This window comes from Mus musculus, chromosome 16 (genome assembly GCF_000001635.26).
Source record: "Mus musculus strain C57BL/6J chromosome 16, GRCm38.p6 C57BL/6J".
Taxonomy (NCBI): Eukaryota; Metazoa; Chordata; class Mammalia; order Rodentia; family Muridae; genus Mus; species Mus musculus.
The window spans coordinates 10,495,122-10,518,635 of record NC_000082.6 but is presented as its reverse complement, the minus strand read 5'-3'; the positions used below and the strand labels follow the sequence as shown (position 1 = coordinate 10,518,635).

The 23,514-nt window shown below is 50.3% G+C and overlaps 1 protein-coding gene and 1 long non-coding RNA gene across 11 annotated transcripts in view; one reads left to right on the top strand and one right to left on the bottom strand.

The window, feature by feature from the left end:
- Positions 1 to 23,514, bottom strand: part of Ciita (class II transactivator) — a 51,051-nt gene that overhangs the window by 12,429 nt on the left and 15,108 nt on the right. For 6 of the 10 annotated variants that reach the window (XM_006521724.2, NM_001302619.1, NM_001302618.1 and 3 more), the window contains 13 exons: positions 16,723 to 16,869; positions 16,405 to 16,500; positions 14,908 to 14,970; positions 14,689 to 14,769; positions 12,396 to 12,440; positions 11,812 to 11,946; positions 9,906 to 10,070; positions 9,214 to 9,279; positions 6,282 to 7,932; positions 5,349 to 5,507; positions 4,128 to 4,199; positions 868 to 948; positions 250 to 342 (listed from right to left, as the gene is read on the bottom strand). In XM_006521724.2, the coding sequence (XP_006521787.1) occupies positions 250 to 342; positions 868 to 948; positions 4,128 to 4,199; positions 5,349 to 5,507; positions 6,282 to 7,932; positions 9,214 to 9,279; positions 9,906 to 10,070; positions 11,812 to 11,946; positions 12,396 to 12,440; positions 14,689 to 14,769; positions 14,908 to 14,970; positions 16,405 to 16,500; positions 16,723 to 16,869 (2,854 nt within the window). Of the gene's footprint in view, positions 1 to 70; positions 139 to 249; positions 343 to 867; positions 949 to 4,127; positions 4,200 to 5,348; positions 5,508 to 6,281; positions 7,933 to 9,213; positions 9,280 to 9,905; positions 10,071 to 11,811; positions 11,947 to 12,395; positions 12,441 to 14,688; positions 14,770 to 14,907; positions 14,971 to 16,404; positions 16,501 to 16,722; positions 16,870 to 23,514 lie in introns of those variants that run through there. The other 4 variants (NM_001243760.2, XM_030248943.1, XM_006521726.4 and 1 more) reach the window with 3 other exon arrangements.
- LOC115488669 lies at positions 132 to 16,063 on the top strand. The gene is made up of 2 exons (XR_003951966.1): positions 132 to 4,218; positions 14,722 to 16,063. It is a non-coding gene; the product is annotated as an uncharacterized LOC115488669 (long non-coding RNA).

Below are 23,514 nucleotides of genomic sequence, written 5' to 3'. Positions count from 1 at the left end.
ATAACTGGTAAGTTCCAAGCCAGAGAGAGATCATGTCTTAAAGAGGTGGCCAGTGTTCCTGAGGTGGTCCCTGGACTGGACATCCATTTGGAAGACCAGAGAATGGATTTTCAGTGGCTGAATGGGAGAGTGCATGATCTAGAACAGAAAGAGTGAATGACGGAGAGATGGGCAGATGACAGGATGGAGGGTCGGCTGGAGAAAGGTTCTGTACCAGAAGCAGGAAGGAGGCAGGGCCAGTGGACTCACTTGAGCGTCTCCAGGGCCTTCAGCTGAGGGAAGGTGGCTGAGAGCTTCGACACACCCTTGTCTCCGATCTTGTTCTCACTAAGTGAGTCCAGGCTGCAGGTGGGATCAAATGCAGCCATTTACCTTGTGGCCCCAGGCCAGCGTCCTCCAGCCCTGGTTCTCTTGACCATAAGCTCCTCTCTGGGCTTATGGGAGCTGGCCTTAACCTCCTGGGGGCGCCATTCAGCTGGCCACACACCATGGACTAGACTGTCTGCTTGTCTTTGTAGGAGCCTGCTGGTCAGCCCCCCCCCCCACATCTCTTGGAACCTAATCTATTGAACAGAGCTCCCTGCTCCCACCTGTCTGCCCTTTGTGGTTTCGAAGAGCCGTGAAGGGGGCTGTGTGGGGAAAAGAATTTCAAAGCTTGCAAAACTCCAAACTTTTTTTTAAAATCTGGGGTGTCCCATTCTCTGTCCCTTCCCTGTATTAGGGGTCATAAGTCCCCATGGTGGGGTCACCTGACTCCCACACAGTTTCCCCAGATGGTAGGGAAGAGGAAAAAGGAGAAAGACTCCCCATGTGCCCTGGGGACAAAGTCGGGGCAGAGGGTGGAGGGTGTCAGGGTCTGTAACTTACTCCAGGTGTTGCAGAGAAGAGAAGGCTGGAAGGATCTTTGCCAGTGTGGGGAAAGCCTGGGGGCCCAAGATGGGGCCCAACCTAGGAAGCAATCAACAGTAGAGGTCAGACAGGTCAGACACCTAAACGGCCAGTGGAGTGCAAAGATGCAGAACAGTCTGAGGCTCCCTCCCTGACTCCCTAGTGTCTTATCCCTGCCTGCTGGGCTCTCAATGGCCCACTGTGCTGCTCTGCCACTGCTCTGCTCAGGACCACCCAGAGGCCTGCTGGGACGCTCCCACTTCACTTTCTGCTTTCAGCAGCAAGCCTGTCCTCACTGCTGCTCATGTCTATACATGCTCACCCTTGCCTGGTGAAGAAGTCCCCACACCAGCCAAGGTCTGTTCCCAGGGTCACACCAGATTGCATGAGCTTCTGTTTTTAAATATATTTTCTCTCCCTCCCCTCCTTCCCCCTCTCCCTCCCTTTCCCTCCCCCTCTCCTCTGTGTGTGTGTGTGTGTGTGTGTTTATGTGCACAGATACAGAGGCCACTGAACCTGCAACTCACTAATTCAGTACACTGGGAAAACCTCATTTCTCCCCCAATGCTAGGATACTACTTGCATAGAGTTAGTATTGAGATAAAGAACTTGGTTCATGGTCTGGACCGTGATGTCCAGGAGGCTTACTCCAGGTGCTGCAGGGAAGAAGGCTGGAAGGATCTTGTCAGTGTGGGGAAAGCCTGGGGGGGCCCAAGATGGGACCCAACCCCATTCTGGATCACCCATGAGCTTTCCCATTCAGTCACTGCTTATGAGAGATAAGAAATGCTGCAGACAGATTCACTGTGGGGGAGTTCAGGAAGGGTCTCAGAACACCGAGAGACAAGGTCAGTGGGGTCAAAGTGCCTGCACCCAACCTGGGACCTGAATTTTGTCCCTGAGACCGGCATGGTAGAAAGAGCCAAATTGTTCTCTAACCTCCACAACAGGGCACACATGCGCACACACATATCCAAATAAACAAGAAAAAAAAAAAAAAAAACAGAGGAAAGTGAGGGCCAGCGTGGACCTGCTGCATAGGGAAGAGCATTCAGGGCAGAGGCACTGCCCCACAGTGGCCCAGAGACCGGGGGCTGGGTCTTGTTTCAGGAGAAAGCGGGAAGAGGGAGCATAGAGAAGCCAGCTCTCGAGCCTAGGCCTCCAACCTAAGATGTGTAAGATGACTGAAGTGATTCTCCTGCCTCTACCCTAGATGCTGGGACCACAGATGTGTGTCCCCATGCCGTGTAGATAGCGCTGGAGATCGAACCAGGGCTTGTGCCTACTAGGAAGGACTCTGCCGACTGAGCCACATGTATCCGCCTCCGCCTCCGCTCATGTGAGAGTTTTTAAGTGGACTGATCAGACAGTCAAAGAGGCCTGCAGGGTGGGGAACATGGGGGTGGCTGCAAGAGACACCCTAAAATAGCCCCCCTTGTTTCCTTCCTTTCTTCCTCAGAACTGTCTCAGGACTCCCAGCATGTAGGTGGCTGTTGGCCTGGCTCTAGCCTGTTCCACCCCGCAGCCTCTGGTACCCAGAGTGCAGTTCCGATCACCAGGGAGGGGCTTTTTTATGCTGAAAATAATTCAAAGCCAGAAAACACCCTGCGGCTGTCTTCAGACATTTCCTCTTTTTAGCAATATTTTTACCTTTGTACATATTTGGCACCTTATGTCCTGTTGAAAACAAGAGAAACTTGGTTATCTGTGGGGGGTGCAGGGAAGCTGGCAGCGAGTGTGTGGCCAGCTGGGACCGCAGGCAAATCACTAACATCACCAAGCCTCAGTTTCCAAATCTGTCCAATGACTGTCTTCCAGGGCTACTCTTCTCATGAAGGGGACTTTATGTAAAATGACCTGAGGATCTTGTGGGTAGCTCTCTTTGTTTTGAGACAAGGTCTTCCTGGCTGGAGTGATCTCATCTCTAAGAGGACCAAACACTGACAAGAGTTTGCTAGTCAGCCAGGCAAGCTAACCTGGTGTTTATAACGCTGAAGAAACTACTTCATCTCTGGTCTCACTATGCCCATTTGTAAGTGAGAGTTGACATCAATGTCCTTCTCCCCAACTGTCTAGGATATGAAGTGAAGTGTTTTACAGGTGGAATGCTGTGTTAGAGCCGGGTGGTGGAATAGGCACGCAATCCTGGGTAGGTACTTGGCAGGGCTGAGGCAAGGAGAGCAAAAGTTCAAGGCTAGACTAAATATTAAAACCCCATTCAAAATAACACACACACACACACACACACACACACGAATGGGATGGGAATGTAGCTGAATTGCAGAGTGTCTGCTTAACATGCACAAAGCCCTGGGTTCTATCCCTTGCACCACATAAGTTTGGCGTGGCAGAGTGTGCCTATAACCCTAGCATTTGGGAGGTAGAGGCAGGAAGATGAGAAGTTCAAAGTTATATAGCTTGGCTTGGTTTATATAGCAAGTTTGAAGCCAGCATGGAGTATAAACAAACAAGCAAATAAATGGGTAGGGATGTACCTCAGTGGTAGAGTGCCTGACAGGTATGCACAAGGCCCTGGACTCAACCCTCAGCACTGGGGGAAAAGTTGTTCAGGCAGCCAGACTTAAATAACTCTTGGGGCTCTTCAGGGCCCGTGTACTGGACAGGGCTCCCCTGTCATAGCCCAGGCACCCTCTGCTCTCTAGAACCTACTGCTTCCTATCATCTCTATTCCTGCTACCCTGGCTACACAGGGTGGGGGACCAATTGTCCCAGTTTGCTGAGATGGAGTGGATCCTAAGCATGCAAGACTCTCAGTGCCCAACCAGACCGGTCCTAGTCAAGCTGGCACCCAATTCGCTGAGCCACCCACTCAACTTTCTCAAGAAGGATCCTTCTAACAGAGGCAAGTATGCATGTGCATATGTGTCTGAGTGTGTACATGTGAAATTATGTGCTATATGTTGTGCATAAGTATAAATCACGTGTGTATGCATATGCATGTGTGTTATATGTATGAGTGTGAATGTGTACAGTGTGTGTGTACATGCACATGTGTCTGCATTGCCCTGTAAATGGCCAATTCTCTGCTGCTCTGAGTGACCCCTGCACTTACCCAAACAAGCCGCACTCAGCAGAGGAAGGCTACTTTCCCAGTGGTTAAGTGAGTGGGCAGGAGTCATCCAATCTCTCCCCTTCTGCTCACCTTGTCACTGCCCCAAGATCAGTGAAGATGGCAGAAACAACCTTGGGGCAATGAGGTGGTTTCTCCCTTCACTTACGCAAACTCTAGCTTCTTAAGGTCCCGGATGGCAGGAAGATCCTTGGCTGCATCTTCTGAGGGGTTTCTCAGCCTATACAGAAAGGGCTTTGGTAAGTAGGTGTAGCCCCACTGGTATGTTCCAGTGCCCACATCCTGCCCCCCAGGACTGCCTTCCTTGGGAGTTGTTGTTGAAACTGGAAAAAAAACCAATTTCTGGGGACTGAAGAGCTAGCTCAGTGGTTAATATTGTCATATTGCTTTTGCAAAGAACCAGAGTTTGACTCATAACTGCCTATAACTCCAGTTCTCAGGGTCTGATGCCCTCTTCTGGACTCCACAGGTATGCAGGCGCACAGGTAAACAAACACACACACACACACACACACACACACACACACACACACACACACACTTCAAAATAAAGTACTTTAAAAAAGACCATCCTTAGGGCCAGGCAGAGTGGCATAAGCCTACATTACCAGCTATTTGAGAGGATGAGGCAGGAGGATGATAAATTGGAGGTCAGCTTCAACTATATATCCAATTCAAGGTCAGCCTGAACAACTTAGTAAGACCTTGTCTCTAAATAAAAATATTATAAGAGCTTGGGATGTAGCTTGGTGTTAGAGTACTTGCATAGCATGTGGTGTGTATATGTGTGTGTGTGTGTGTGTGTGTGTGTGTGTGTGTGTGTGTGTGTGTGTGTGTGTGTGAGAGAGAGAGAGAGAGAGAGAGAGAGAGAAAGAGAGAGACAGAGAGACAGAGAAAGATGGAGACAGAGAGAATATGAATATCTCAGGGTTCTATCTGTGTCTGACTCATGGAGAGACTTGGAGAAAGCGCTCAGCAGCACTTAGGTCTTAGACAATGCTCTCCTTGTCCTTGTGTCCTGTCCTCTGCACCTTGGCTCTGTTACGGTTGAAATGGTGCTGGCACTGGGTCTGTGGCTGCCTGGGGGGCTAGGAGGGTCCCACCAGTTAGTAGGTGCAGAAGGTCTCCTTGTTAGCCCCCAGCAGGTTATATCTCCATGGCTTCAGCCGTGAAGAGACTGATACAAGGTGTCAGGCTTAGAATGGGCAAAGGGCAAAACCGGAGTCCCTGGCTGGGTGGGACTGCAGTGGAGGGCCTGTGTGGGCATGCCAAGTAAGACTATTGGGCAGCTCTGTAGCTAGGATGTGCATGTGACATATATAGCTTGCCTGCACAGTCTGGACCTAACTCTGACCCCTTGCCTCCTCACCTCTGGGTCTGCACGAGACGATCCAGGTCTTCCACATCCTTTGGGGATTTGGCTTTAAATGGCTCAATGGTGAACTTCTCCTCTGCCGCCTGGAGTAGCTGGGCTTCTCCCTGCTGCTGAAGGGACTCCCATAATGCCATTGTATCACTCAAGGAGGCCCTGTGGAGGGAAGGCCTCAGACCCAGGCACAGCACCAAGGCGAGATTACAAGGGCAGGTGGGGCTCTGCAAAGGGACCTCCCACCTCGTAAGATCCTTTTCTTAGCTTGACCTCCTCCTTCCACGACCACATCAGCCCTTACTGGTTCACTTTTTCTCTGGCTGCCAGGAAGCTTAGTGCTAAATTCTGGGCACAACTGTGGCAGGCCTTCTAACGTGAGTGTCAGGGATGTGGGAGGAACTGTTCTGGAGATGACCCTGTGCTCCAGCATGCTGCAACATGGACTTGACTGAGCTGAACGGAAGAACTTAGACCCCCCATCCCGAGAGGCACAGGGAGTCCTTGCAGGGCTGCAAGCAGCACTGGAATCTGACCAGATTCACATTCTGGGAAGATGGCTCTGCTGCCTGAATTCAAAGAGCAGTGAAACAGAAAAGACTGGAGGCAGAGAAGCTAAGGGGGGTTGTGTCTCTGAGCCTGGGAAAATGGTGGCACACGCTGGTGATCGAAGGATGAAACCAACCTGAATTCAGGCTAGGCTGCGATTCTAGATGTGTTCCAGTGCCTGGCACACCACAGGTATTCAAATATTGGTTAGAAGAATGACACTCTCCCCCACAGGCTGCATGGCTAGTGGCAATGGTTACCTTTCTCTGGCCCTCAGTATTGTCATCTTATAATGGGGGGGGGGTATTCTGTACCATCTAATGCTGTACCCATGGAATAGGGGTCCCCAGAGTTACAGTCTATGCCTGCCCTGTGCCCTGCCCACACCTGAAACTGGTGACACAGCTGAGTCCCACGAGGTTTCCCAGTCCAGAAGGCTCAACGCCAGTCTGACGAAGGTCCAAGGAGAAGTCCTGGCTGGCTGTCTCCAAGGCCCTGCCCAGCACATACACATCTGGGGGTGTGAGCCGGGTGCCCAGGAAGGAGAGGTGGCCAGGGAGCTGGTGTGCAACATGCTCCCATATCCCAGGTTGCTGTGTCTCGTGGGCACAGTGGAGCAGCTCCAGCAGCCTCCCTGCCCGGAGTGTCCCCAGCTTCAGGCGCTTCAGGTACCTGGTAAGAACCTTCTGTTTCCTATCCGCCACTGCAGCCACTGCAGGCTCCACCAGAGCTCCCAGGCAGTGGGCTCGAGGCTGGAAAACTAATCCAGCCAGAAAGCGTGGTACACCCTCCAGCCAGTTGTCATAGGGTCTCTTCTTCCTCGGAGTCAAGGCCAGGTACTGTGGCAGCTCCTTGTCTTTGATTTCATTGCACTGTGCCAGCCACACAGCACCCAGGAAACACTGTAGCAGAAAACTGGAGAAGGCCAGTTGAGCCTCCGTGGTCTCCAGGGTCTGCTGCATCAAGCCTTGGGTCACTGCCCAGGTTTTCACCTCCACGGATGAAAACCGGGTTTCTTGCAAGGTGCTTTGGTGTCTTCGTCCCAGCTCCCAGGCCAGCTTGGCCAGCTCGACTAAGGCTCCGGGAGGACTGTTCTGAGCTGCAGGACCTAGCAGGCTGACATAGAGTCCTGTAAGTGTACAAGGTAGCTGGGCCTCTGTGCCCTGTTCTAGCAGGGCCTTGGAGAGCTGGCACACAGCCCTGCACACAACAGGGCTGTGACTATAGCTGCAGAGAAGAGGCTGGCCCTCCAGGAGGCCCAGGGCCTTGTCTTGGTTCCCCGCTGTCCCTGAGTTCTCAAAGTAGTGCCTCATGTAAGTCTTGGCCTGCTTGGTAGAGAAGCTGGGCACCTCAAAGATGGCATCTGCCTTGCTCAGGCTCTGAGCCAGGCGGCCCCGGGGCCGGGCTGTGAGGAGCAGTGTGCAGCCTCGCAGTAGCTTCCGCTGGAAGATCCCAGCCAGCAGTCCTCGGAGGGAGCAGGGCTCTGGGGACAGAGATCCACAGGGTCCGTGCAGGAGGCCATCTTGGGCCTCTAGCTCCTCGAAAGCATCTAGGATGAGCAGAACACGGTCTGGCTGCCTCACGATATAATCAAGGACCTCGTCATCCATGGCCAGTGGCTGCAGGCTCGGGGGACAGAGCAGATCCCGCAGGTGGTAGGTGTCCCCGGGACGATCCAAGCAATGACAGGGGACATAGAAGACAAAGTCATATTGTAGCAACTGGCCACATGCCCAGGTGTGACTCACTGTCCTGGCCCAGTGGCTCTTTCCCTGGCCAGCCTTGCCCAGCACAGCGACCACCTGTGTCTCTCCTGGTCGCCTGCAGTCACTGACAACCTGAAGTACCTCTGCCAGACCACCGTGGGCTAGCTGGCGCTCTGTCCAGTCGGGAGTGGCCAGCTCCCTTTCCTGGCTCTTGTTGCTGCCTCTTTCCAGCCTGGCCCGTACCAGCTCCACGGCCACCAGAGGACCCCTTGGGCTCTGGGGCAATGCCTTGTATTTGTCCTGTAGGGAGTGCTGGAATCGCTCCACAGCCTCTACAAAAGCCAGGGTGAGTCAGAGTGTTAGTGGAGTAGGGGTTGGGGAAGGTGAGGTGGCCAGAGCTGCCCCCCTCAAGAGTTTTTCCATAGCTCACAGCTGCCCATTGCCAGCTCACTTATTCAGCCATACCCTCCTGCTCTCCCAGAGGAGTGGATAAAACCAGAGCCCATGATCTGCCACGGAACTGCTTCCCAGCCCCCTGGGACCTGCCTTAACCCTTCGGTTACTCACTCATCCCTATGGGTTTTGAGAGGGGAGTTGTTATTTGTGGATTCAACATGTTAAGTGAGATGAACCAGGCTTAGAAAGACATATATCATATGTTTCCTTTCATATATGAAACCTGAAATACACACACACACACACACACACACTAAACACACTAAACAAACAAACATGATTTAAAGCCTTAAAAAAAAAATACAGTGGGGCTGGTGAGGTTGTACCTCCTGACAGAGTGCTTGCCTAATATGTATGTCACCCTGCGTTTCATAACCAGGAATGTGGTGGTACATGCCTGTAATCCCAGGATTTGGGAGGTAGAGGCAGGAAGATCAGAAGTTTTCCTCAGCTACATAGTAAGTTAGAAAGAAAGAAAACAGAAGAAAGAAATAAGTAAAGGGAGAAACAAGGGAGGGAGGGAAGGTGAAGGCAGTGGATACAGTGTTGCATACCTATTATCTTAGTACTCAAGAGGCTGAGACAATAGGGATGTGAGTTTGAGGCCAGCCTAAGTTACAGAGTCAGTTCAATGGTGTGAGCCAAATAATGAGAGTCTGTCTCAAAACAAACAAACAAACAAACAAACAAACGGTGTCAGCAGCAACACCAAAAACCAAAAACCTAAAAGGTTGAGACCTGGGAACCCATCTGTGTGGTGCCCTGCTATACCTCAGGCTAGTTCATCTGTGAAATGGAGGTGACCCTGGGACTGGGGAGTCTACAGTACAAAGCCTGGGGCTGCACTCCAGAAGGGACATCCTGGGGGTTAGCTATTCTTTAATAGCTGACCATCCTCCATTGTTCTGGGCTCTATACTTAACCTCCTTCATCCACAGTGCCTCCCAGGGAGAGAGACTTACACCTGTGTACTACTGCTCCAATGGCAGAACAGATGTTAAGCAATGGGGAAATCAACTGGGTGATACACGAATGGGTTAAAGAATGGATGAATGAGCAAGTGAGCCCACAACAAGGAACTGACCAGGAACTGAATGAATGAAGTGCTTTGAACTTTCATGTCAGGTCTCCAGGACAGAGGGCCTACTGTCACTCACCTGGCCATTTTGGAAGCTTGATGGAAGACTCGGGACCCTCTTGGCATGGGGAGGGAGATGTGTCCTCTGAGGATGGAGAAGTCAGTGTCAAGTTAGAGTCTGGGGAGTGCCCATGTACTCCTCCCAGTGGTAGGGCATGCTGAGGGCAGGACCACATGTCTGAGCTCCAAGATCAGGGTACAAGAAGGCTGCCCAAGACTGTATCTGATATCTCCAGTTTAAGAAAAAATTTAAATCAATGCTTTAAAGATTATGGTAAGCCAGACATTGCAGTATGTATAATCCTAGCTCTCAGGGGATTAGATAGAATTTCTGCAAGTTTACAATCAATCTAATAGGTATATATTGAATTGCAGGTCAGTTAGGGCTATATAGCAAGACCCTGTCTCCAGACAAAGAAAAGCAACATTCAAACACATGTTCTATAAGTTTCCAGTTTCAGTGGAGTATGCTTTCACACCCCAAGGATCAACAGGAGGCTTGTGGCTTGTGGTTCTGCTTGGATGGACATATGTGTCCCAGCTGTCATCCGACCCTCAGTCACACTCTCTGCCCCAGTCCTCACACACCCTCCCTCATGATCCGTCACCCATGGGCTGACTTGCCCATCTCCTCAGGCAACTCTGACTGTCTGATAAATATCCTTCCCCAAGGCCTGTTTCCAACGCCTCTTTCAGTGCCCCAGGCCTCACCTGTCTCATTTACACGGGAGGTCAGCGCAGGTTCGGGCATGCTGGGCAGGTCAGCTGCAGATGGTGTGAAGGGGCTGGTGGAGCCAGGCCGGTCTGGGGACTCGGGGAGACTGGGGATACTGAGGCTGCTTGAAGGGAGCACTTGGTTGACCTGGGGCATCTCACCTACACCAAAGATAAGGAGGATATATCCACTAGGAACACATCCAGAAGTGTGCTGGGGCCATCTCTGCTCCAATCAAATGGTAGAGTGTAAAATGCCTTTCTCCTGGAGTGGGGAGAGCACTACATCTGTGTTAAATGCTGACCGACTAGTTAGGACTTCTGTGCCTGTGGAGAGCTGGAAGTTTGCAGGTTCAGAGCCAAATTGTCTTGGGTAGTCTTTAGCACCCACCCCACAAACGTTAATTGCCCACCTCTGTGTTTAAACTAGCATCCTTAAGACTTTAGGTACAAATCCTTTTTAGAATGTACCAGATGCTATTTCCACCAACCCAAAGGCTAAGAATGCCATCAGATAGCAGGTGTGGACGCTAGCAGAGGCATCCCTCGTTGTTGCAATGCTGAGGTTTGCACCAATGTATTTGCAAGATACTTTGACTTACAACTCTCTTGTTCTGTCTCTATAAAACATTCATTTAACTGTTTCCATGTTGGAATGTGGCATTTGAGGCACCCCGACTCTGTGTTCCCAGCGGTGGTCACTCATATCTGGCTTTGGGATAAATGGTCTCTTATTGCTCTCGAGGTGAGCACTTGCTGAGTTTGGGGAGAGAAGACTGAGTTGCATCCTGTCCCTCGTGAAGTGGACGCAGTATGCTCACAGGGTGCTCAGAGCATCTGCTCCCCCGCACTCCCACAGTATGGTCAGCACTCATTTCCCTACATGTTAGCAGTTGCCCCCTTGCTTCTGGGAAGCCCTTGTCTAAGGAGGCTATCGGCTTGAGCATCCCCACCTCGTCCCTTAAAGCCCAGCCATGCCTTCCCGGGGCTTATTGGCAGCCTTTCTATGGTGGATCAACATTTAATTGGTCAGAAAAAAAAAGGCAAATTAGAGAGAGCTGTGCACAGATGCACAGCAAACCTCATCCCAGCACGCTGGCAAGGGGGGGGGGGACACTCAAGTCTCCAGTCTCTTATTGTTTGGCTGAATAGTGAGTATGATCAATGTCAGAGTTTAAAAATAAAATGAGGGGTTTTGATTGTTTGCTTTGCTTTGTGTTTGAGGGCTGCAGAGGTGGCACAGTGAGTAGGAGCATGCATGATACTACTTCCCAGTGATCCTGATCGGGCTCCCGGCATCCACACCAGGCTGCTCACAACAGCCTGTATCTCCCACTCCAGAGAGATCTGTCGCCTCTGGCTTCTTCAAGCCTTGCAGCCATGCACTCTGATGTGTGTGTGCACAAATACTAATAAAATAAAATATTTTTAATGAAGAAAAACTGAGGGGAGAGGAAGTAATCACACAGAGAAGGCTACAAGACTGATCACATAGGCAGATCACCCTAGAGACACTGCTCACATAGGCAGACCACCTAAGAGACACTGCTCACATAGGCAGACCACCCTAGAAACACTGCTCACATAGGCAGACCACCTTAGAGACACTGCTCACATAGGCAGACCACCTTAGAGACACTGATTACATAGGCAGATCACCCTAGAGACACTGCTCACATAGGCAGACCACCCTAGAAACACTGCTCACATAGGCAGACCACCTTAGAGACACTCCCGGACTTTGTTTTTTGGGAGAAACAAAGACAGAGACAGGTTTGGGGAGAGAGGATTTATGACCAGGTGCTATGTCACAATTGCCAATGTCGGCAGTGGGAAAGAACAAGGTCAGGGGTTAGGGAGGAAGGAGAGGCAGTCAGCTTTAATGCTGGGCTCCCACACTCACCGTGGTAGATTAGGACACTGGAGAGACCTGTGCCAGCCCCTGAGATTTGCCAGAGTCCCTGGGGCAGAGTGGTGAAGATCTGGATGTGCCCAGTGGGGAGATCCAAATAGTTCAGTGAGGTCCTAGAGGTGGGCACTGCAGGAGACAGAGGCAGTGAGGGGGGATTGTTCACAGCACCCATCTTCTGTTTAGTGATGTGGGGTGAAAGACCAATTCCCTCTCAAGGGGCACTTATTTCTCCAGGAGCAGCAGCTGAGCCTGTCTTGCCTATAGTGGTGTCCCTAGCACCTAGTGGTGTGACTGACAGAGACATGGAGGGGCGACAAGTGGGAGGGACAGCAGTAGATTCCCTCAGTGGGGATGTTTTATCCTCTATTCTTTTCTCTTCCCCTTTCCTTCCTCCCTCCTTTCCTCCTACTCCTATGATGCTAGAATTCAACGAGGGCCTCGTTCACAATAGTCACACACTCTACCTCTGAACTACTCCAACCCTGATCCCTGGTGTTCAGTGCTGGCTTGTGCTGTATTTGAGGGGGGCTGTGCTCCCCTAAATGGGACCCCTCTGAACCACCTGCCCATCTCACCTAGCTTCCTGTGCTTTGAGTCCATAGCATGCTCTTCCGGGAAGCCTGCAAAGAGAACCCTAAGATCAGTGGCCCTGGGTTGGGATGTACCCAGCCATAGAGATTTCTTGGGTCCCAGCAGGCTCTGTGACCTTGCCTGAGGAATTGAGAAACTGTGTCCCACTTCTCCCCTATACCTCAGGGTGCTGGCCAGTGCCAGGGCTGGAGCCCATGTCTTAGCTATAAAGCATATTGGCAGGTAGGTGAGAGTAAGGGAGAGGCAGAGTCACAGATCAGGTGAGGCTAAAACTGAAAAACTATTAGAGCCAACTGCTCTGGGCTCTACTCAGGTTGTCCTCACAGCCTGCCAGAGAGCCTTGATACTTCCTCTGTGGATCCTATACCTTTGCACGCACATGTCCACTTGCAGACAACAGTGGGAAGCAGAGATTATCTCCACAGGTTAGTGGTGAAAACCATGTCCCTCAGCAAGAGGCTCATGGAGCCAACTGGGGCAGCCACCCAAGGATGCTGCTTGAGTCAGATGTGAAAGAGCCAGCATGCTGGGGAGGGGCAGGCAGCAAAGGGATTCCTAGGCTGTAATTTACTGGCAAGGCACCCAAAGGAGATGGGTAGATGGACCAAGGAATCTACCAATGGATGGAGCATCTCAAGGCAAATAGATCCCAATATCAACCGAGGGGAGGGGCTGCGTGCAGGGAAGGAAAGAAGAGAGGGAAGAAGGGAAGAGGGAGAGAAGGGGGAAAGCCAACCCCCAGAACCATGTAAAGGTGGAAGAGAACTAATCCCAGAGCTGTCTGATATTGACATATTCACCATAGTATGTGTGTGTCCGTACACACAACAATTAAAGGAAAGAAATCTGCAAAAAGGGAGGAAGAGAAGAAGGGAGAGAGGAGAAGACGGGGAAATCTGCAGACAGAGCCTTGTGTTTTCCATCAGCAATCTAGAAATACCTCCCACACATGGCAGAGGGTAATAGTGTGTGCATGTGTGTGTACTTGTATATATGTGCATATGTGTGTGTGTGTATATGCACATGCACACGTGTCTATGCCTTATGTGTATGCATAGGTATGTGTGTGTGTGTGAGTGTGTGTGAGTGTGCATGTGTGTGTGTGGGGGGGTAGGGGTAGAACAATTGAGTGGAGCATTCCAACAAGGCTCGAAAGAGAGTGTTGGACACAAACTGCCTTCAGGGAGAGATGCTAAGGCCAGGAAGGGGAGAAGATGCAAATGCTGCCATTGTTTATTCTTAGGGCTTTAGATGTTTATAGCACATGCCATGCCAGAATCCCATGACCACCAGTAAATAAATATTACAGGGCTTGGGGATGCAGTTTAATGTAAAATGTTTGCCTGGCATGCAAAAGGCCTGGGAGACACACACACATACACACCACACACACACACACACACACACACACAAACATATAAAAAGGACAGGAGAGATGGCTCAGTGGTTAAGAGTACCATCTGCTTTCCCACAAGACCTGAGTTCAATTCCCAGGACCCACATGATGGCTCACAACAATCTGTAATTCTTGTCTCTGGGGATCTGTTGCTCTCTTCTGGCCTCTGCAGGCACCACTCATGTAGTACACAGACACACATGCAGGCAAAGCATCCACAGATATAAAATACATACATTAAAAAAAAAGAGAGAAATAAGCATAAATAAGACAGTGACTTTATGTGGATGTGTGGTCAGGGAGGGTTTCCTGGTCAAAGTGAGCTAATGGCTTTGAAGGGTGAGAGGAAAACATCTCAGGAACAGTGGGGTAGGCTGCCAGAGCATCGTCCCTCTGTGATGAGCCAGGGGAGGAGGTCGGACAGGCCACACAGGCCTCTCAGATGTATCTTATGACAACTAGAGGATCAGCAAGGCAGGGGTGCCCTAACCTGCATGGGAAAGCATCAATGGCCACCCAGAGAGGACAGACTAAGGAGGCAGGAGACAGGGCAGGGGGGTGTAGAGGTCCCTAGTCACAGTAACACAGCCTATGAACAGCAGATTCAGGATTCCATCCCAGTCCTGCCTGAGGCCTTACCCATTGCTTAAAGAGATATTCCTCAGAGACCCAAAGGGAAGCAGGACTCAGTCATTGAGGAACAGGAATCAAAGCATCCCACATAGATCCCCACCCCCTGGGCTCTAGAGCTGTGTGGCATGGGGATGTGGTGGGGAGACAGATAGGACTAAATGGAGACAAGTGGGACACAGCAGGCTGCAGACGGAAGGAAGGACCGGATCTGAGAAAGGACAGGATGGGTCAGGGAGGGGCTCACTCACGTCTCTTCTGAGGCTTCTGTCCTGCTTCTACAGGGATCTCTATGTTCTCACCAAAGCCTTCCTCTGCTCCAATGTGCTCTACTTTGGAGAAACACCAGAGACTCACATCACAATCACAGAATCCCCGGGAAAGCCACCATGAGGAGGTGTGGCTGTCAGCCATTTCTTCAGGTCAGGAAGGACTAAAGACTGAGCCTAGATCAACTTCTCCCGACTTACTGAAGAGGTCCTTGCTCAGGCCCTCGAGCTGGGTATCCTGGAACACGTACTGATCCAGTTCCGCTGCCAGATAAAGAAGCACACGGTCAGTCAAAAAGGTTCCCACGGAAGGCGGCGGTGGTGCGTGCCTCAGAGAAGATCTTAGTTCGAGGCCAGCCTGGTCTACAAAGTTCCAGGACAGCCAGGGTGATGTAGAGAGATCCTGTCTTAAAACCAAAAACCAAAACCAACCAAACAAAGGATCTCCTGAAATCTTGCTGTGTGTCTAGCCGCAGGCTAAGGACCTTCTGGGCTGGTGCACAGTAGGGTCTTTATAAAGGTTACTGAGTATGTTTTGAATGAATGAGCAAACAGACATAGCTTTTCATGTGTTTTCTGTCTTATTAGATAAGGAAAGCATGTGCCCATGAAAATGTCTGCCACTGGGCTGAGTTCAAATTCTGCCTCTATTCTCCACTAGCTCCCTCTGCTGGACCTCCTTGGGCTGGCTGCTTAATGTTTCTGGTTCCTGTTTCCTCATCTCAGTGAAGAGAACAAATAGTGGGTGTTAGCCAGAGGTGGGCAGCAACGTTAGAAGTATGTTGTAGGACAACTGGCAGAGTCTGTCCTATCTTCCCACTACCTGACTCCTGGGGCTTAAATTCAGCTCATCAGGCTTGGTGGCAAACGCTGTTACCCCATGAAGCTACTTTGATGGACATGCCTTGTCAAACTGCTCAATTTCAGACACTTCCTTTTTGTATTTAAGTCAGTGCTTGGAAGTGTGGAGCCTTGGCATGGGATTTCAGATCTGCCATCTGACTCAGCCTTGAGGCCACTTCATCTCTCTCCACCTTAATTTCCTCCTCTGTGAATAGAAGATTCTCACGTCACAGACTTCATCGGCTGCTCCAAGGCGTCAGTGTGGTCTTACGGGTGTAAAAACCAACACGTTGCCAGTGTCGACTGATGCATGGCGGCTCATTGGCTTAGGTGCTGGGGAAGGGTGTGTGGTGTGGGCTTTGTGTAAAAGAGGAGCAGAAAAAAATGGAAATGGAAGTGTAGAGCTGGATGTGGTGCGTGCTGTGGTTCCACAGCCGAGGCTGGAGCATTGCCATGAGTTTGAGACTGGACTGGAATACATAGTGAGTCCCAGAACAGCCTGGGCTACAAAAGACCTTGTCTCAGAAGCAAAATAAAACTAACCCAACAAGCAAAACGCATAAACAGAAAGAAAGTAAGGGAAGTACTGTAAAAGGACACGATTGGCTTGGTAGCCATCAGGGAAAGGGTCTGCATCCCTTTAGTCTTTCCCTTCCTCCTCCTCCTCCTGCTCCTCCTCCTCCTCCTCCCCCTCCCCCTCCTCCCCCTCCCCCTCCTCTTCCTCCACCTCCTCTAAGTACCCTCCCTTCTAGCCCTAGTTGCTGACCCTAGCTGTAATTTTGGTGGGAAGGACCTAGTGACATTAGTGAAAAAGACTCTTCTTGGTCTTTTCTCTGACCTCTGCGACCTCCTTACCAATGTTGGCATAGGCCTCCCGGGTCTCTTCATCCAGTTCCATGTCCTGCAACAGCTTGCTGAACTGGTCGCAGTTGATGGTATCTGTGTCTGGCTCTGCAAGGGGAAAGCCAGTAGGATGAAGCCTGGGTGTCTGGGAGGAGGGGCAGTGAGGAAGGAGGGAGACCGGCTCCAAATGAGGGTCAGCGCAATAAGCGAAGTCGGGGAGCTGTCCATGGTTCTGACAGGCAGCCAGTGCTTTTTCTCCAGCTTGCTAACTGTCTCCTGCCTGCAGAAGTCCTGAGAAGGCCAGGAGAGGTCCTGGGGAATGAGACCCACCTGAGCTGAGTTCGATCTCCTCCTCCCCAGCCAGGTCCATCTGGTCATAGAGGTGGTAGAGATGTAGGGGGTCGGCATCACTGTTAAGGAGTTCCAGGTAGCTGCCCTCTGGAGATCCCAGATCCATGGTGGCACACAGACTATGGTCTGGGAGGAGAGATACACTCAGATATGTCATCGGATTATGGTAGGCAAAGGCAGAGAGTGAACTTGCACTGCTGCTGAGGGCTGGGGGTGGGAGGAGCCTAAGAATATGAACAACAGGGTTCCAGACACTAGAGAGGAGTTGGAGTCCCATCTGTGAGGCCCAAGGCGAGTGACTTATCCTCTTTAAGTATCCGTTTTCTGGAGCATGGAGAGGGAATGTTCCTGTGGAACCTTGAAAGGTCAAGGGTGGCTCTGTGCCATGTGATAGTCACATACAAGCCTCCAGTCACAGAAAGCTCATCGTTCTGGGGGAGATTTCAGGGAAGGGTCTCTTCGCTCCCAGATGGGATATTCTCACCAGAATGCACCCACTTCCACTCATGCCCAGGTCTCCTCAGGTCTTGGCTTGGGATTTCCCAGTGCCTCCAGGGCCATGCTTCCTATATCCCCACTTGCTTTGGAGTTGATTCATAAGCCTCTCAAATAGACCTTCTCCTCTGCCAGTGGTTCCAAAAGGGATGGGAGGCAAAGATGGCCTTGCTCACCCTCATAGGAAGAAATGTCCTCTTTAGCTGCCCATGGTACTCAAGCCATATGGGGATAGCAAAGACCCTGACCACTGAGCTTCCCCACCCTGTAGCCATGCCTATGAGGGAGTTTCTAGATCACTTTGATTGAGGTGGGAAGACTCATCCTGAATATGAGCTAAGCACCAGCATTCATCTTTCTCTGCGTTCTGAGAGCAGATGCAGTGCCACCATCTGCCTCACACCCCTGTCACCAGGCCTTCCTTACACAATGGCCTGGACTTTCAGACTCTGTGCCAGAAACAGTGCTTCCTTAAGCTGCTTTTGTTGAGTACTTCCTCACAGCAATGAGGTAAGTAACCAACACGCTGTCCCCACCCAAGCCTGCGGCACGTACCAGGCTCTCCCTACACACAGGGACAATGTCTAGTCAGAACTCCCAGACAGCCCAAGTTCCTGGAATTGGATGTCCAGTTTCTCATGTGGCACCCTCCAGCTTCCCTTAGCGAATTATGTTCCTGTCTCTCAGACGAAGAACCAGATTGGGGTAATGGTGGCAGGGCCACATCCTCTGCGGCTGACATTTAAGAAATGAAGACACAGGTGACAAGGCAGTTTCCTCTTCTGAGAAAAAGTCTGTGCATGTTGTGTGTGTGTGAGCCCATTCACACTGTGAATGGGCAGTGTTTTTAGAAAACCCTCTGCAAACTGACCTTCCCCGAGGCTTCCACACCCATTTGGGAAGACATCTCTGGCACTTTCCACCATTAGTCCTTTGGGGACAGTTCTGTCCCCACTACACACTACAGTAGAGGGTTTAGGTTTTGCGAGGTTACTTTTGTTTCAGTTAATGATCATGCTGTGAATGGAAGTGCTCAATGAATTCAAGATTTAAAGGTTCCAAGACGTCCACAAAATGACAGCATAAAAGTCAAAGTGTTGGCAGGTAGCTCCAAGGTGCTGGCGCTGCTGTGTCTCAGCAGATGAGGATGGTAGTGTGTGTGTGTGTGTGTGTGTGTGTGTGTGTGCGTGCATGCGTGTGTGAGTGAAGTACCCACACATATCAGAAGAGGGTGAGGTAACCCCCATAGCTGGAGTTTCAGGCAGTTGTGAGCAGTTTAATGTGTATGCCAGGAACTGCACTCTGGCCCTCTGGAGGAGCAACAAGCAAAATTAACACCCAAGACATCTCTCCAGCCCCAGTAGAGTTTGTTTTAAATGAACAATCTGATGTTTTTGCCACCCTGTAAGTTGTCAAAGCCGGGGATGTTAGCATTCCTTCTAGGCTCCACTCCACAGTTACCTGGCAACAGCCAGGTATGCCTGGCTTACAATAAAAGGGACATTTCACCCCCTCCTTGCTCTCTTACTCTCTTACTCTCTGCCCTTTCTCTCCCTGAACCTTTCTCCCTTTCTCCCCTCTCCCCATTACCCCTCCCTCCATGTTTCCTTAGCCAGCCTCTACTCCCTCTCTTCTCTCTCTCTCTCTCTCTCTCTCTCTCTCTCTCTCTCTCTCTCTCTCTCTCTCTCTCTCCCCCTCTCTCTCTCTCTCTCCCTCCCTCCCCCTAAATAAACTCTATTCTGTACTAGAGGGAAGGGCTGCCTCGGCATGGGTCCGCAGAGGCATCCCTCCCACCTTACCATACCATGTTCTATCAAACATATCCTTGGCTTTCTTTTTATAAAATACAGCAGTGGGGAGGGAGGTCCTGGTCCAACAGCTCATGGAAGGTGATGAAGACTTGGGCCTGGGCAGGAGGAGACAAGTGCCATAGACAAAGGAAGAAGTGACTATCAGGCCTTTTGTCTCCCAGAGTAGGCAGCTCAGGCTCATGCACAGAGGAGGCCGGCAGAAACTGCTAGTCTCAGTGAAGACTTTCACTTCCTTCAGGGGCTTCAGGTGATCACAAGAGACAGAATGGAACTAAGGAGTGTAACCAATACTGAGAGACTGGGCTGGGGCATATGTAGCTCAATGGTAGTGATCTTGCCTAGCATGTGAGAGATCTTTGGTTCCATCCTCTGTGTGTGCTCATGCACACACACACACACACACACACACACACACACACCACCATGAAAAGCAGTGCTGAAGACAATGAGAGGTCTGTGCATTTCCTTTGAAAGCAGGAAGATTGGAAGACCTGAGTATGAGAAGCGTCTCATTAGGAACGTCTGGAAATACTGCTTTTGTTTAGCCCTAGGTTACAGCTGTGAATGGCAGGCTGAAGTGTGGCTTCAAAACTGGGGCTTGAATCAGATCCATGATATTAGTGGTTTTGTCTCCCAAGCTAATGAGTGTATTCGTGTGTGTGTGTATGTGTGTGTGTGTGTGTGTGTGTGTGTGTGTGTGTGTGTGTGTGTGTGTGTGTTTTCCTGGCCAGTACTTCTCATAGTTATGGTTTCTTCAGCTCCTGGTTTCTACCTCTTGCCTTGAAGGCTGTCTGAGGTCCTTATGACTTGGCCTGCTTTAGGAGATGGCTCAGGATATAGGGTCACTGGGACAGGACAGTAGGAGTGAGATGCTTGAAGCTGGGAGGGGTCTAGCTGAGGACACAGGGTGGCACAGGGAATACCAGAACTGCTTTGCCTGTGTGATGCTGGGCTCCCACCCCAACTCACTAGAGGAAGGTACTTAAGGGATTTGAGATGCAGTCACCTTATGGTTGTCCTCAGCCGGGTTACCAAGCTTGTTCTCTGTGTCACAGTACCCTCGACCACCTTGGTATTTCTGTCCCAGCTCCCTAGCTCTCCCGAGCTCAGAGCAGCCAGCCAGTCTATGTGAAGACACAGTCATTAGAAAAAGTGGAAATAGATTTGGCTTTGGTCCCTGGCAGCAAGCCACAGGGCTTTTCCATGGTGGAGGTAGGACAGAAGAAGCCGGGGTAGTCCAGACATGGGGGCAGCTAAGTTCACAAGAGTCCAGTGTCACAGGATTAATACGAGTCACTCTGCCAGGGTGTGTGCCTCTGGGAAAGCCCCTTCCTGTCTCCACTTTCTAGGGCTGTCATCTGTTAAATAAGAGAGTTGTAGTAGGACAGTGGCTTTCAAGTGACATTTTACAAGAATTCCAGAGCCTTTAACAAGTGAGAAAATGTTGTTGGCTAAAAGGGCATGGAGGAGCTCAGAACCTCTTTTTCCCTAAGAGGGGCTTCACACAGCAGTCTAAACTGCTGGGTGTGGTCATACAGGTCTGAAATCCCAGCTGTTCAAGAACCTGGGGCAGGAGGATCATGAATTTGAGGGCAACCTAGGCTTTGTAGTGAGACTCTGTCTCGAATGCACAAAGCAATAGCAACAAAACTAAGATTCAAGCTTGGTAGAAGAATCCTGTAATATTGGCTTTGAGTGGCAGCAGGAAGAGTGAAGTTCAAGGCCAGTCTGGGATTGTATAACACAAGGTACAATCAGGGATAGGGTATATAGAGCAGTTGTTCAACCTGAGGGAAGCCCCGAGTTCTGTCCCTAGAACTGCAAGACAAAAGCAAACAAAACTACTCGCCACAACTCCTCTGCACGAAAGATAACAACCCGACTCTTATAGTTCCAACTTCATGTCATTGAGGAAAAGCAAAAGGGGGCTTATGGCTGCCAGAGGCTGGCAGAGACAGGAATGAACTGGTGTAGAGCTGCAATTTACAGAGCAGTGAAACCACTCTGGAAGACACTGCCATTATACACACGCATCTCTACAACTTGTCCAAAAACATGGGATGAGTTCTATCAAGACTGAGCCCAAACTCTGGACTTTGAATTTCAAATGATAATGAGGCAGACTGAAAGGCAGCAGCTGAGAAGACTACACATTCATGAGCATATTAAATGAGAGAAAAAATCGCTGCCGCTTCTGTCAAATATTTTTAAAATAAACAAACAAGCAAGCAAACAAAATAGAGAAGACCAAGGCTAGTGAGATGGCTCGGTCAGTAACATGCCCTGTAAGAGCTAAGGCCTGAGTTTGGATCCCCAGGACCCACATAAAAAGCAAGGTCTTATATGTCTTATTCACAGTACTTGGGCAGGGGTACAGGCAGGTCTCCAGAACTCACTGGTCGGTCAGTATAGCTAATTCATGACCTCCAGGTTCAATGAGAGACCTTGCTAAAATAATAAGATAGACAGATGCTACTCTTGAATCTGCATGCACATGTGACACACAGACACACACATGAGAGAGGAGAGAGAGAGAGAGAGAGAGAGAGAGAGAGAGAGAGAGAGAATATCATCAACAACAACAACAACAAACCTGGGCATGGTGTTAAGAACCTAAGTCCCAGCCCAGGGGAGACAGAGATAGACGGTCCCTGGAGCACACTGGCTAGCTACCCAGCCTTATCAGTGAGACCAAGATTCCAGCAAGAGACACTATCTCATAAATGAAGGTAGATAACTCCTGAGGAATGACACTCAATGATCTCTGCCACACGTACAAACACACATGTTTAGAAAAGAAAAGAAAGAAAAGCAAACAAGAAAAAAGAAGGGAGGGAGGAAAGAAGAAAGAAAAAGGAAGAGGGAAGAAGAAAAAGGGAGGAGAGACAGGATAGATAGACAGACAGACAGACAGACAGACGGACGGACGGACGGACGGACGGACGGATGGATGGATGGATGGATGGATGGTGGACGGATGGACAGACAGACAGACAGATAGATGATAGATAGATAGATAGATAGATAGATAGATAGATAGATAGCAAATAAACACACAAACACCAACAACTATTTCACACAACAGCTCAAGCACAGCCCAGTGTGCTCTGACTTGGTGCAGTCAGCCTGTGTGGATGCTGGAGCACCATCCAGATCTACCCAATAGGACAGCGTATGGGTCAACCAGCAGCCTGTGGTTCCCAATAGTTCTCCCTTGGAATAACCGAAGTCACACCACGTCTCCAGATGATGTCTTTCGGAATTCCTGTGCTGGTCACCAGATCTTAGCTTGCTGGCACTCAGAGGTGGAGAAAGTAAGGTTAGAGGAGGTACTGTGGTGGGATCTTCAAGCTGGGTTGCCAGCTTCCTCAGAAGAGGAACTGCCCTGAACAGTATGCTGACCTCATCTTGCCACATGACACTCTTTGTCACGCTAAGATGCACCAAGAAGGCCCCTGACAGGTGTCCAGTTCCAATCTTCATCTTCCCAGCATTCAAAGGTTAACTTAGCTCCACCCAACTGTGACACCGTGGGTGACCAACCCAAGCAGAGGCCCACACAGGGCACAAAGGTCTTGTCTCCTCACTTTAATGTGAGCCATTGCTGAGAGTCAGCAATGAGGCTCCTTGGGGTTTGGCTATGCTCTGCATGGTGACTTCACACAGCTGAGCCCTCTCTCCATCCAGGTCTGCCTCTGCTCCCCAGAGCAACTCACTCTGAGCCCAGAGAGCCTCAACATGGACATCTCCAGATCAGTGCTCACCTCTGATAATTAAAAAAAAATTCTGAATATGACCTGCAAGTCATATGGGATCCCACAAAAGCTATTGTGGCTATAATAGCTAAGCCTCCTCCACCTGGGCTCTGAACCCTTAATGGAAACACCCACTGAGCCACAACAGATGGGACAAATGCAGCCTTCACGGGCACTGGTACACGACAGGCATCTGGGGTCTAGGACAGGAGGAAGAGGTGCAGCCAGTGGAGCAGAGGCATCAGTACCTTTCCATAACAAGAGCCCCTTCCCAGCTCCAGGCAGCCCAACAAGTCTAAACATTCCTGAGGCAGTTGATCAGTGGCTTGGAAAAAAGTGAAGCATGTTTTTCTTAGAAAGAAACCCAAGCCAGATGCTGAGCATAGAGAAGAGGGTCCTATGGCTGCAGCTTAGCAAAAGAGGGTCCAAAGTTCCAGTCCCAAGCCTGATGTAAATCAGGAGCTTGTGGTGGAGACCCAAGGATGCCAGTCATAGGCTCTAACAAGCCTGAGCATGGCTAACATGGCACTGATAGGTCTTGCCCTCCCCAATTCCCTCTTCCTTATTGAACCATTAGAATACACTCCTAAAGAGAGCCACCAAAGTCCATTCCCTTATTTGGCCACTTCCTTATGCCTAACTCATTCCTGAGGCTGACCACAAAAGTCCAGCAATCAAAGTGCATTATTTGACTACACAGACTAATATAT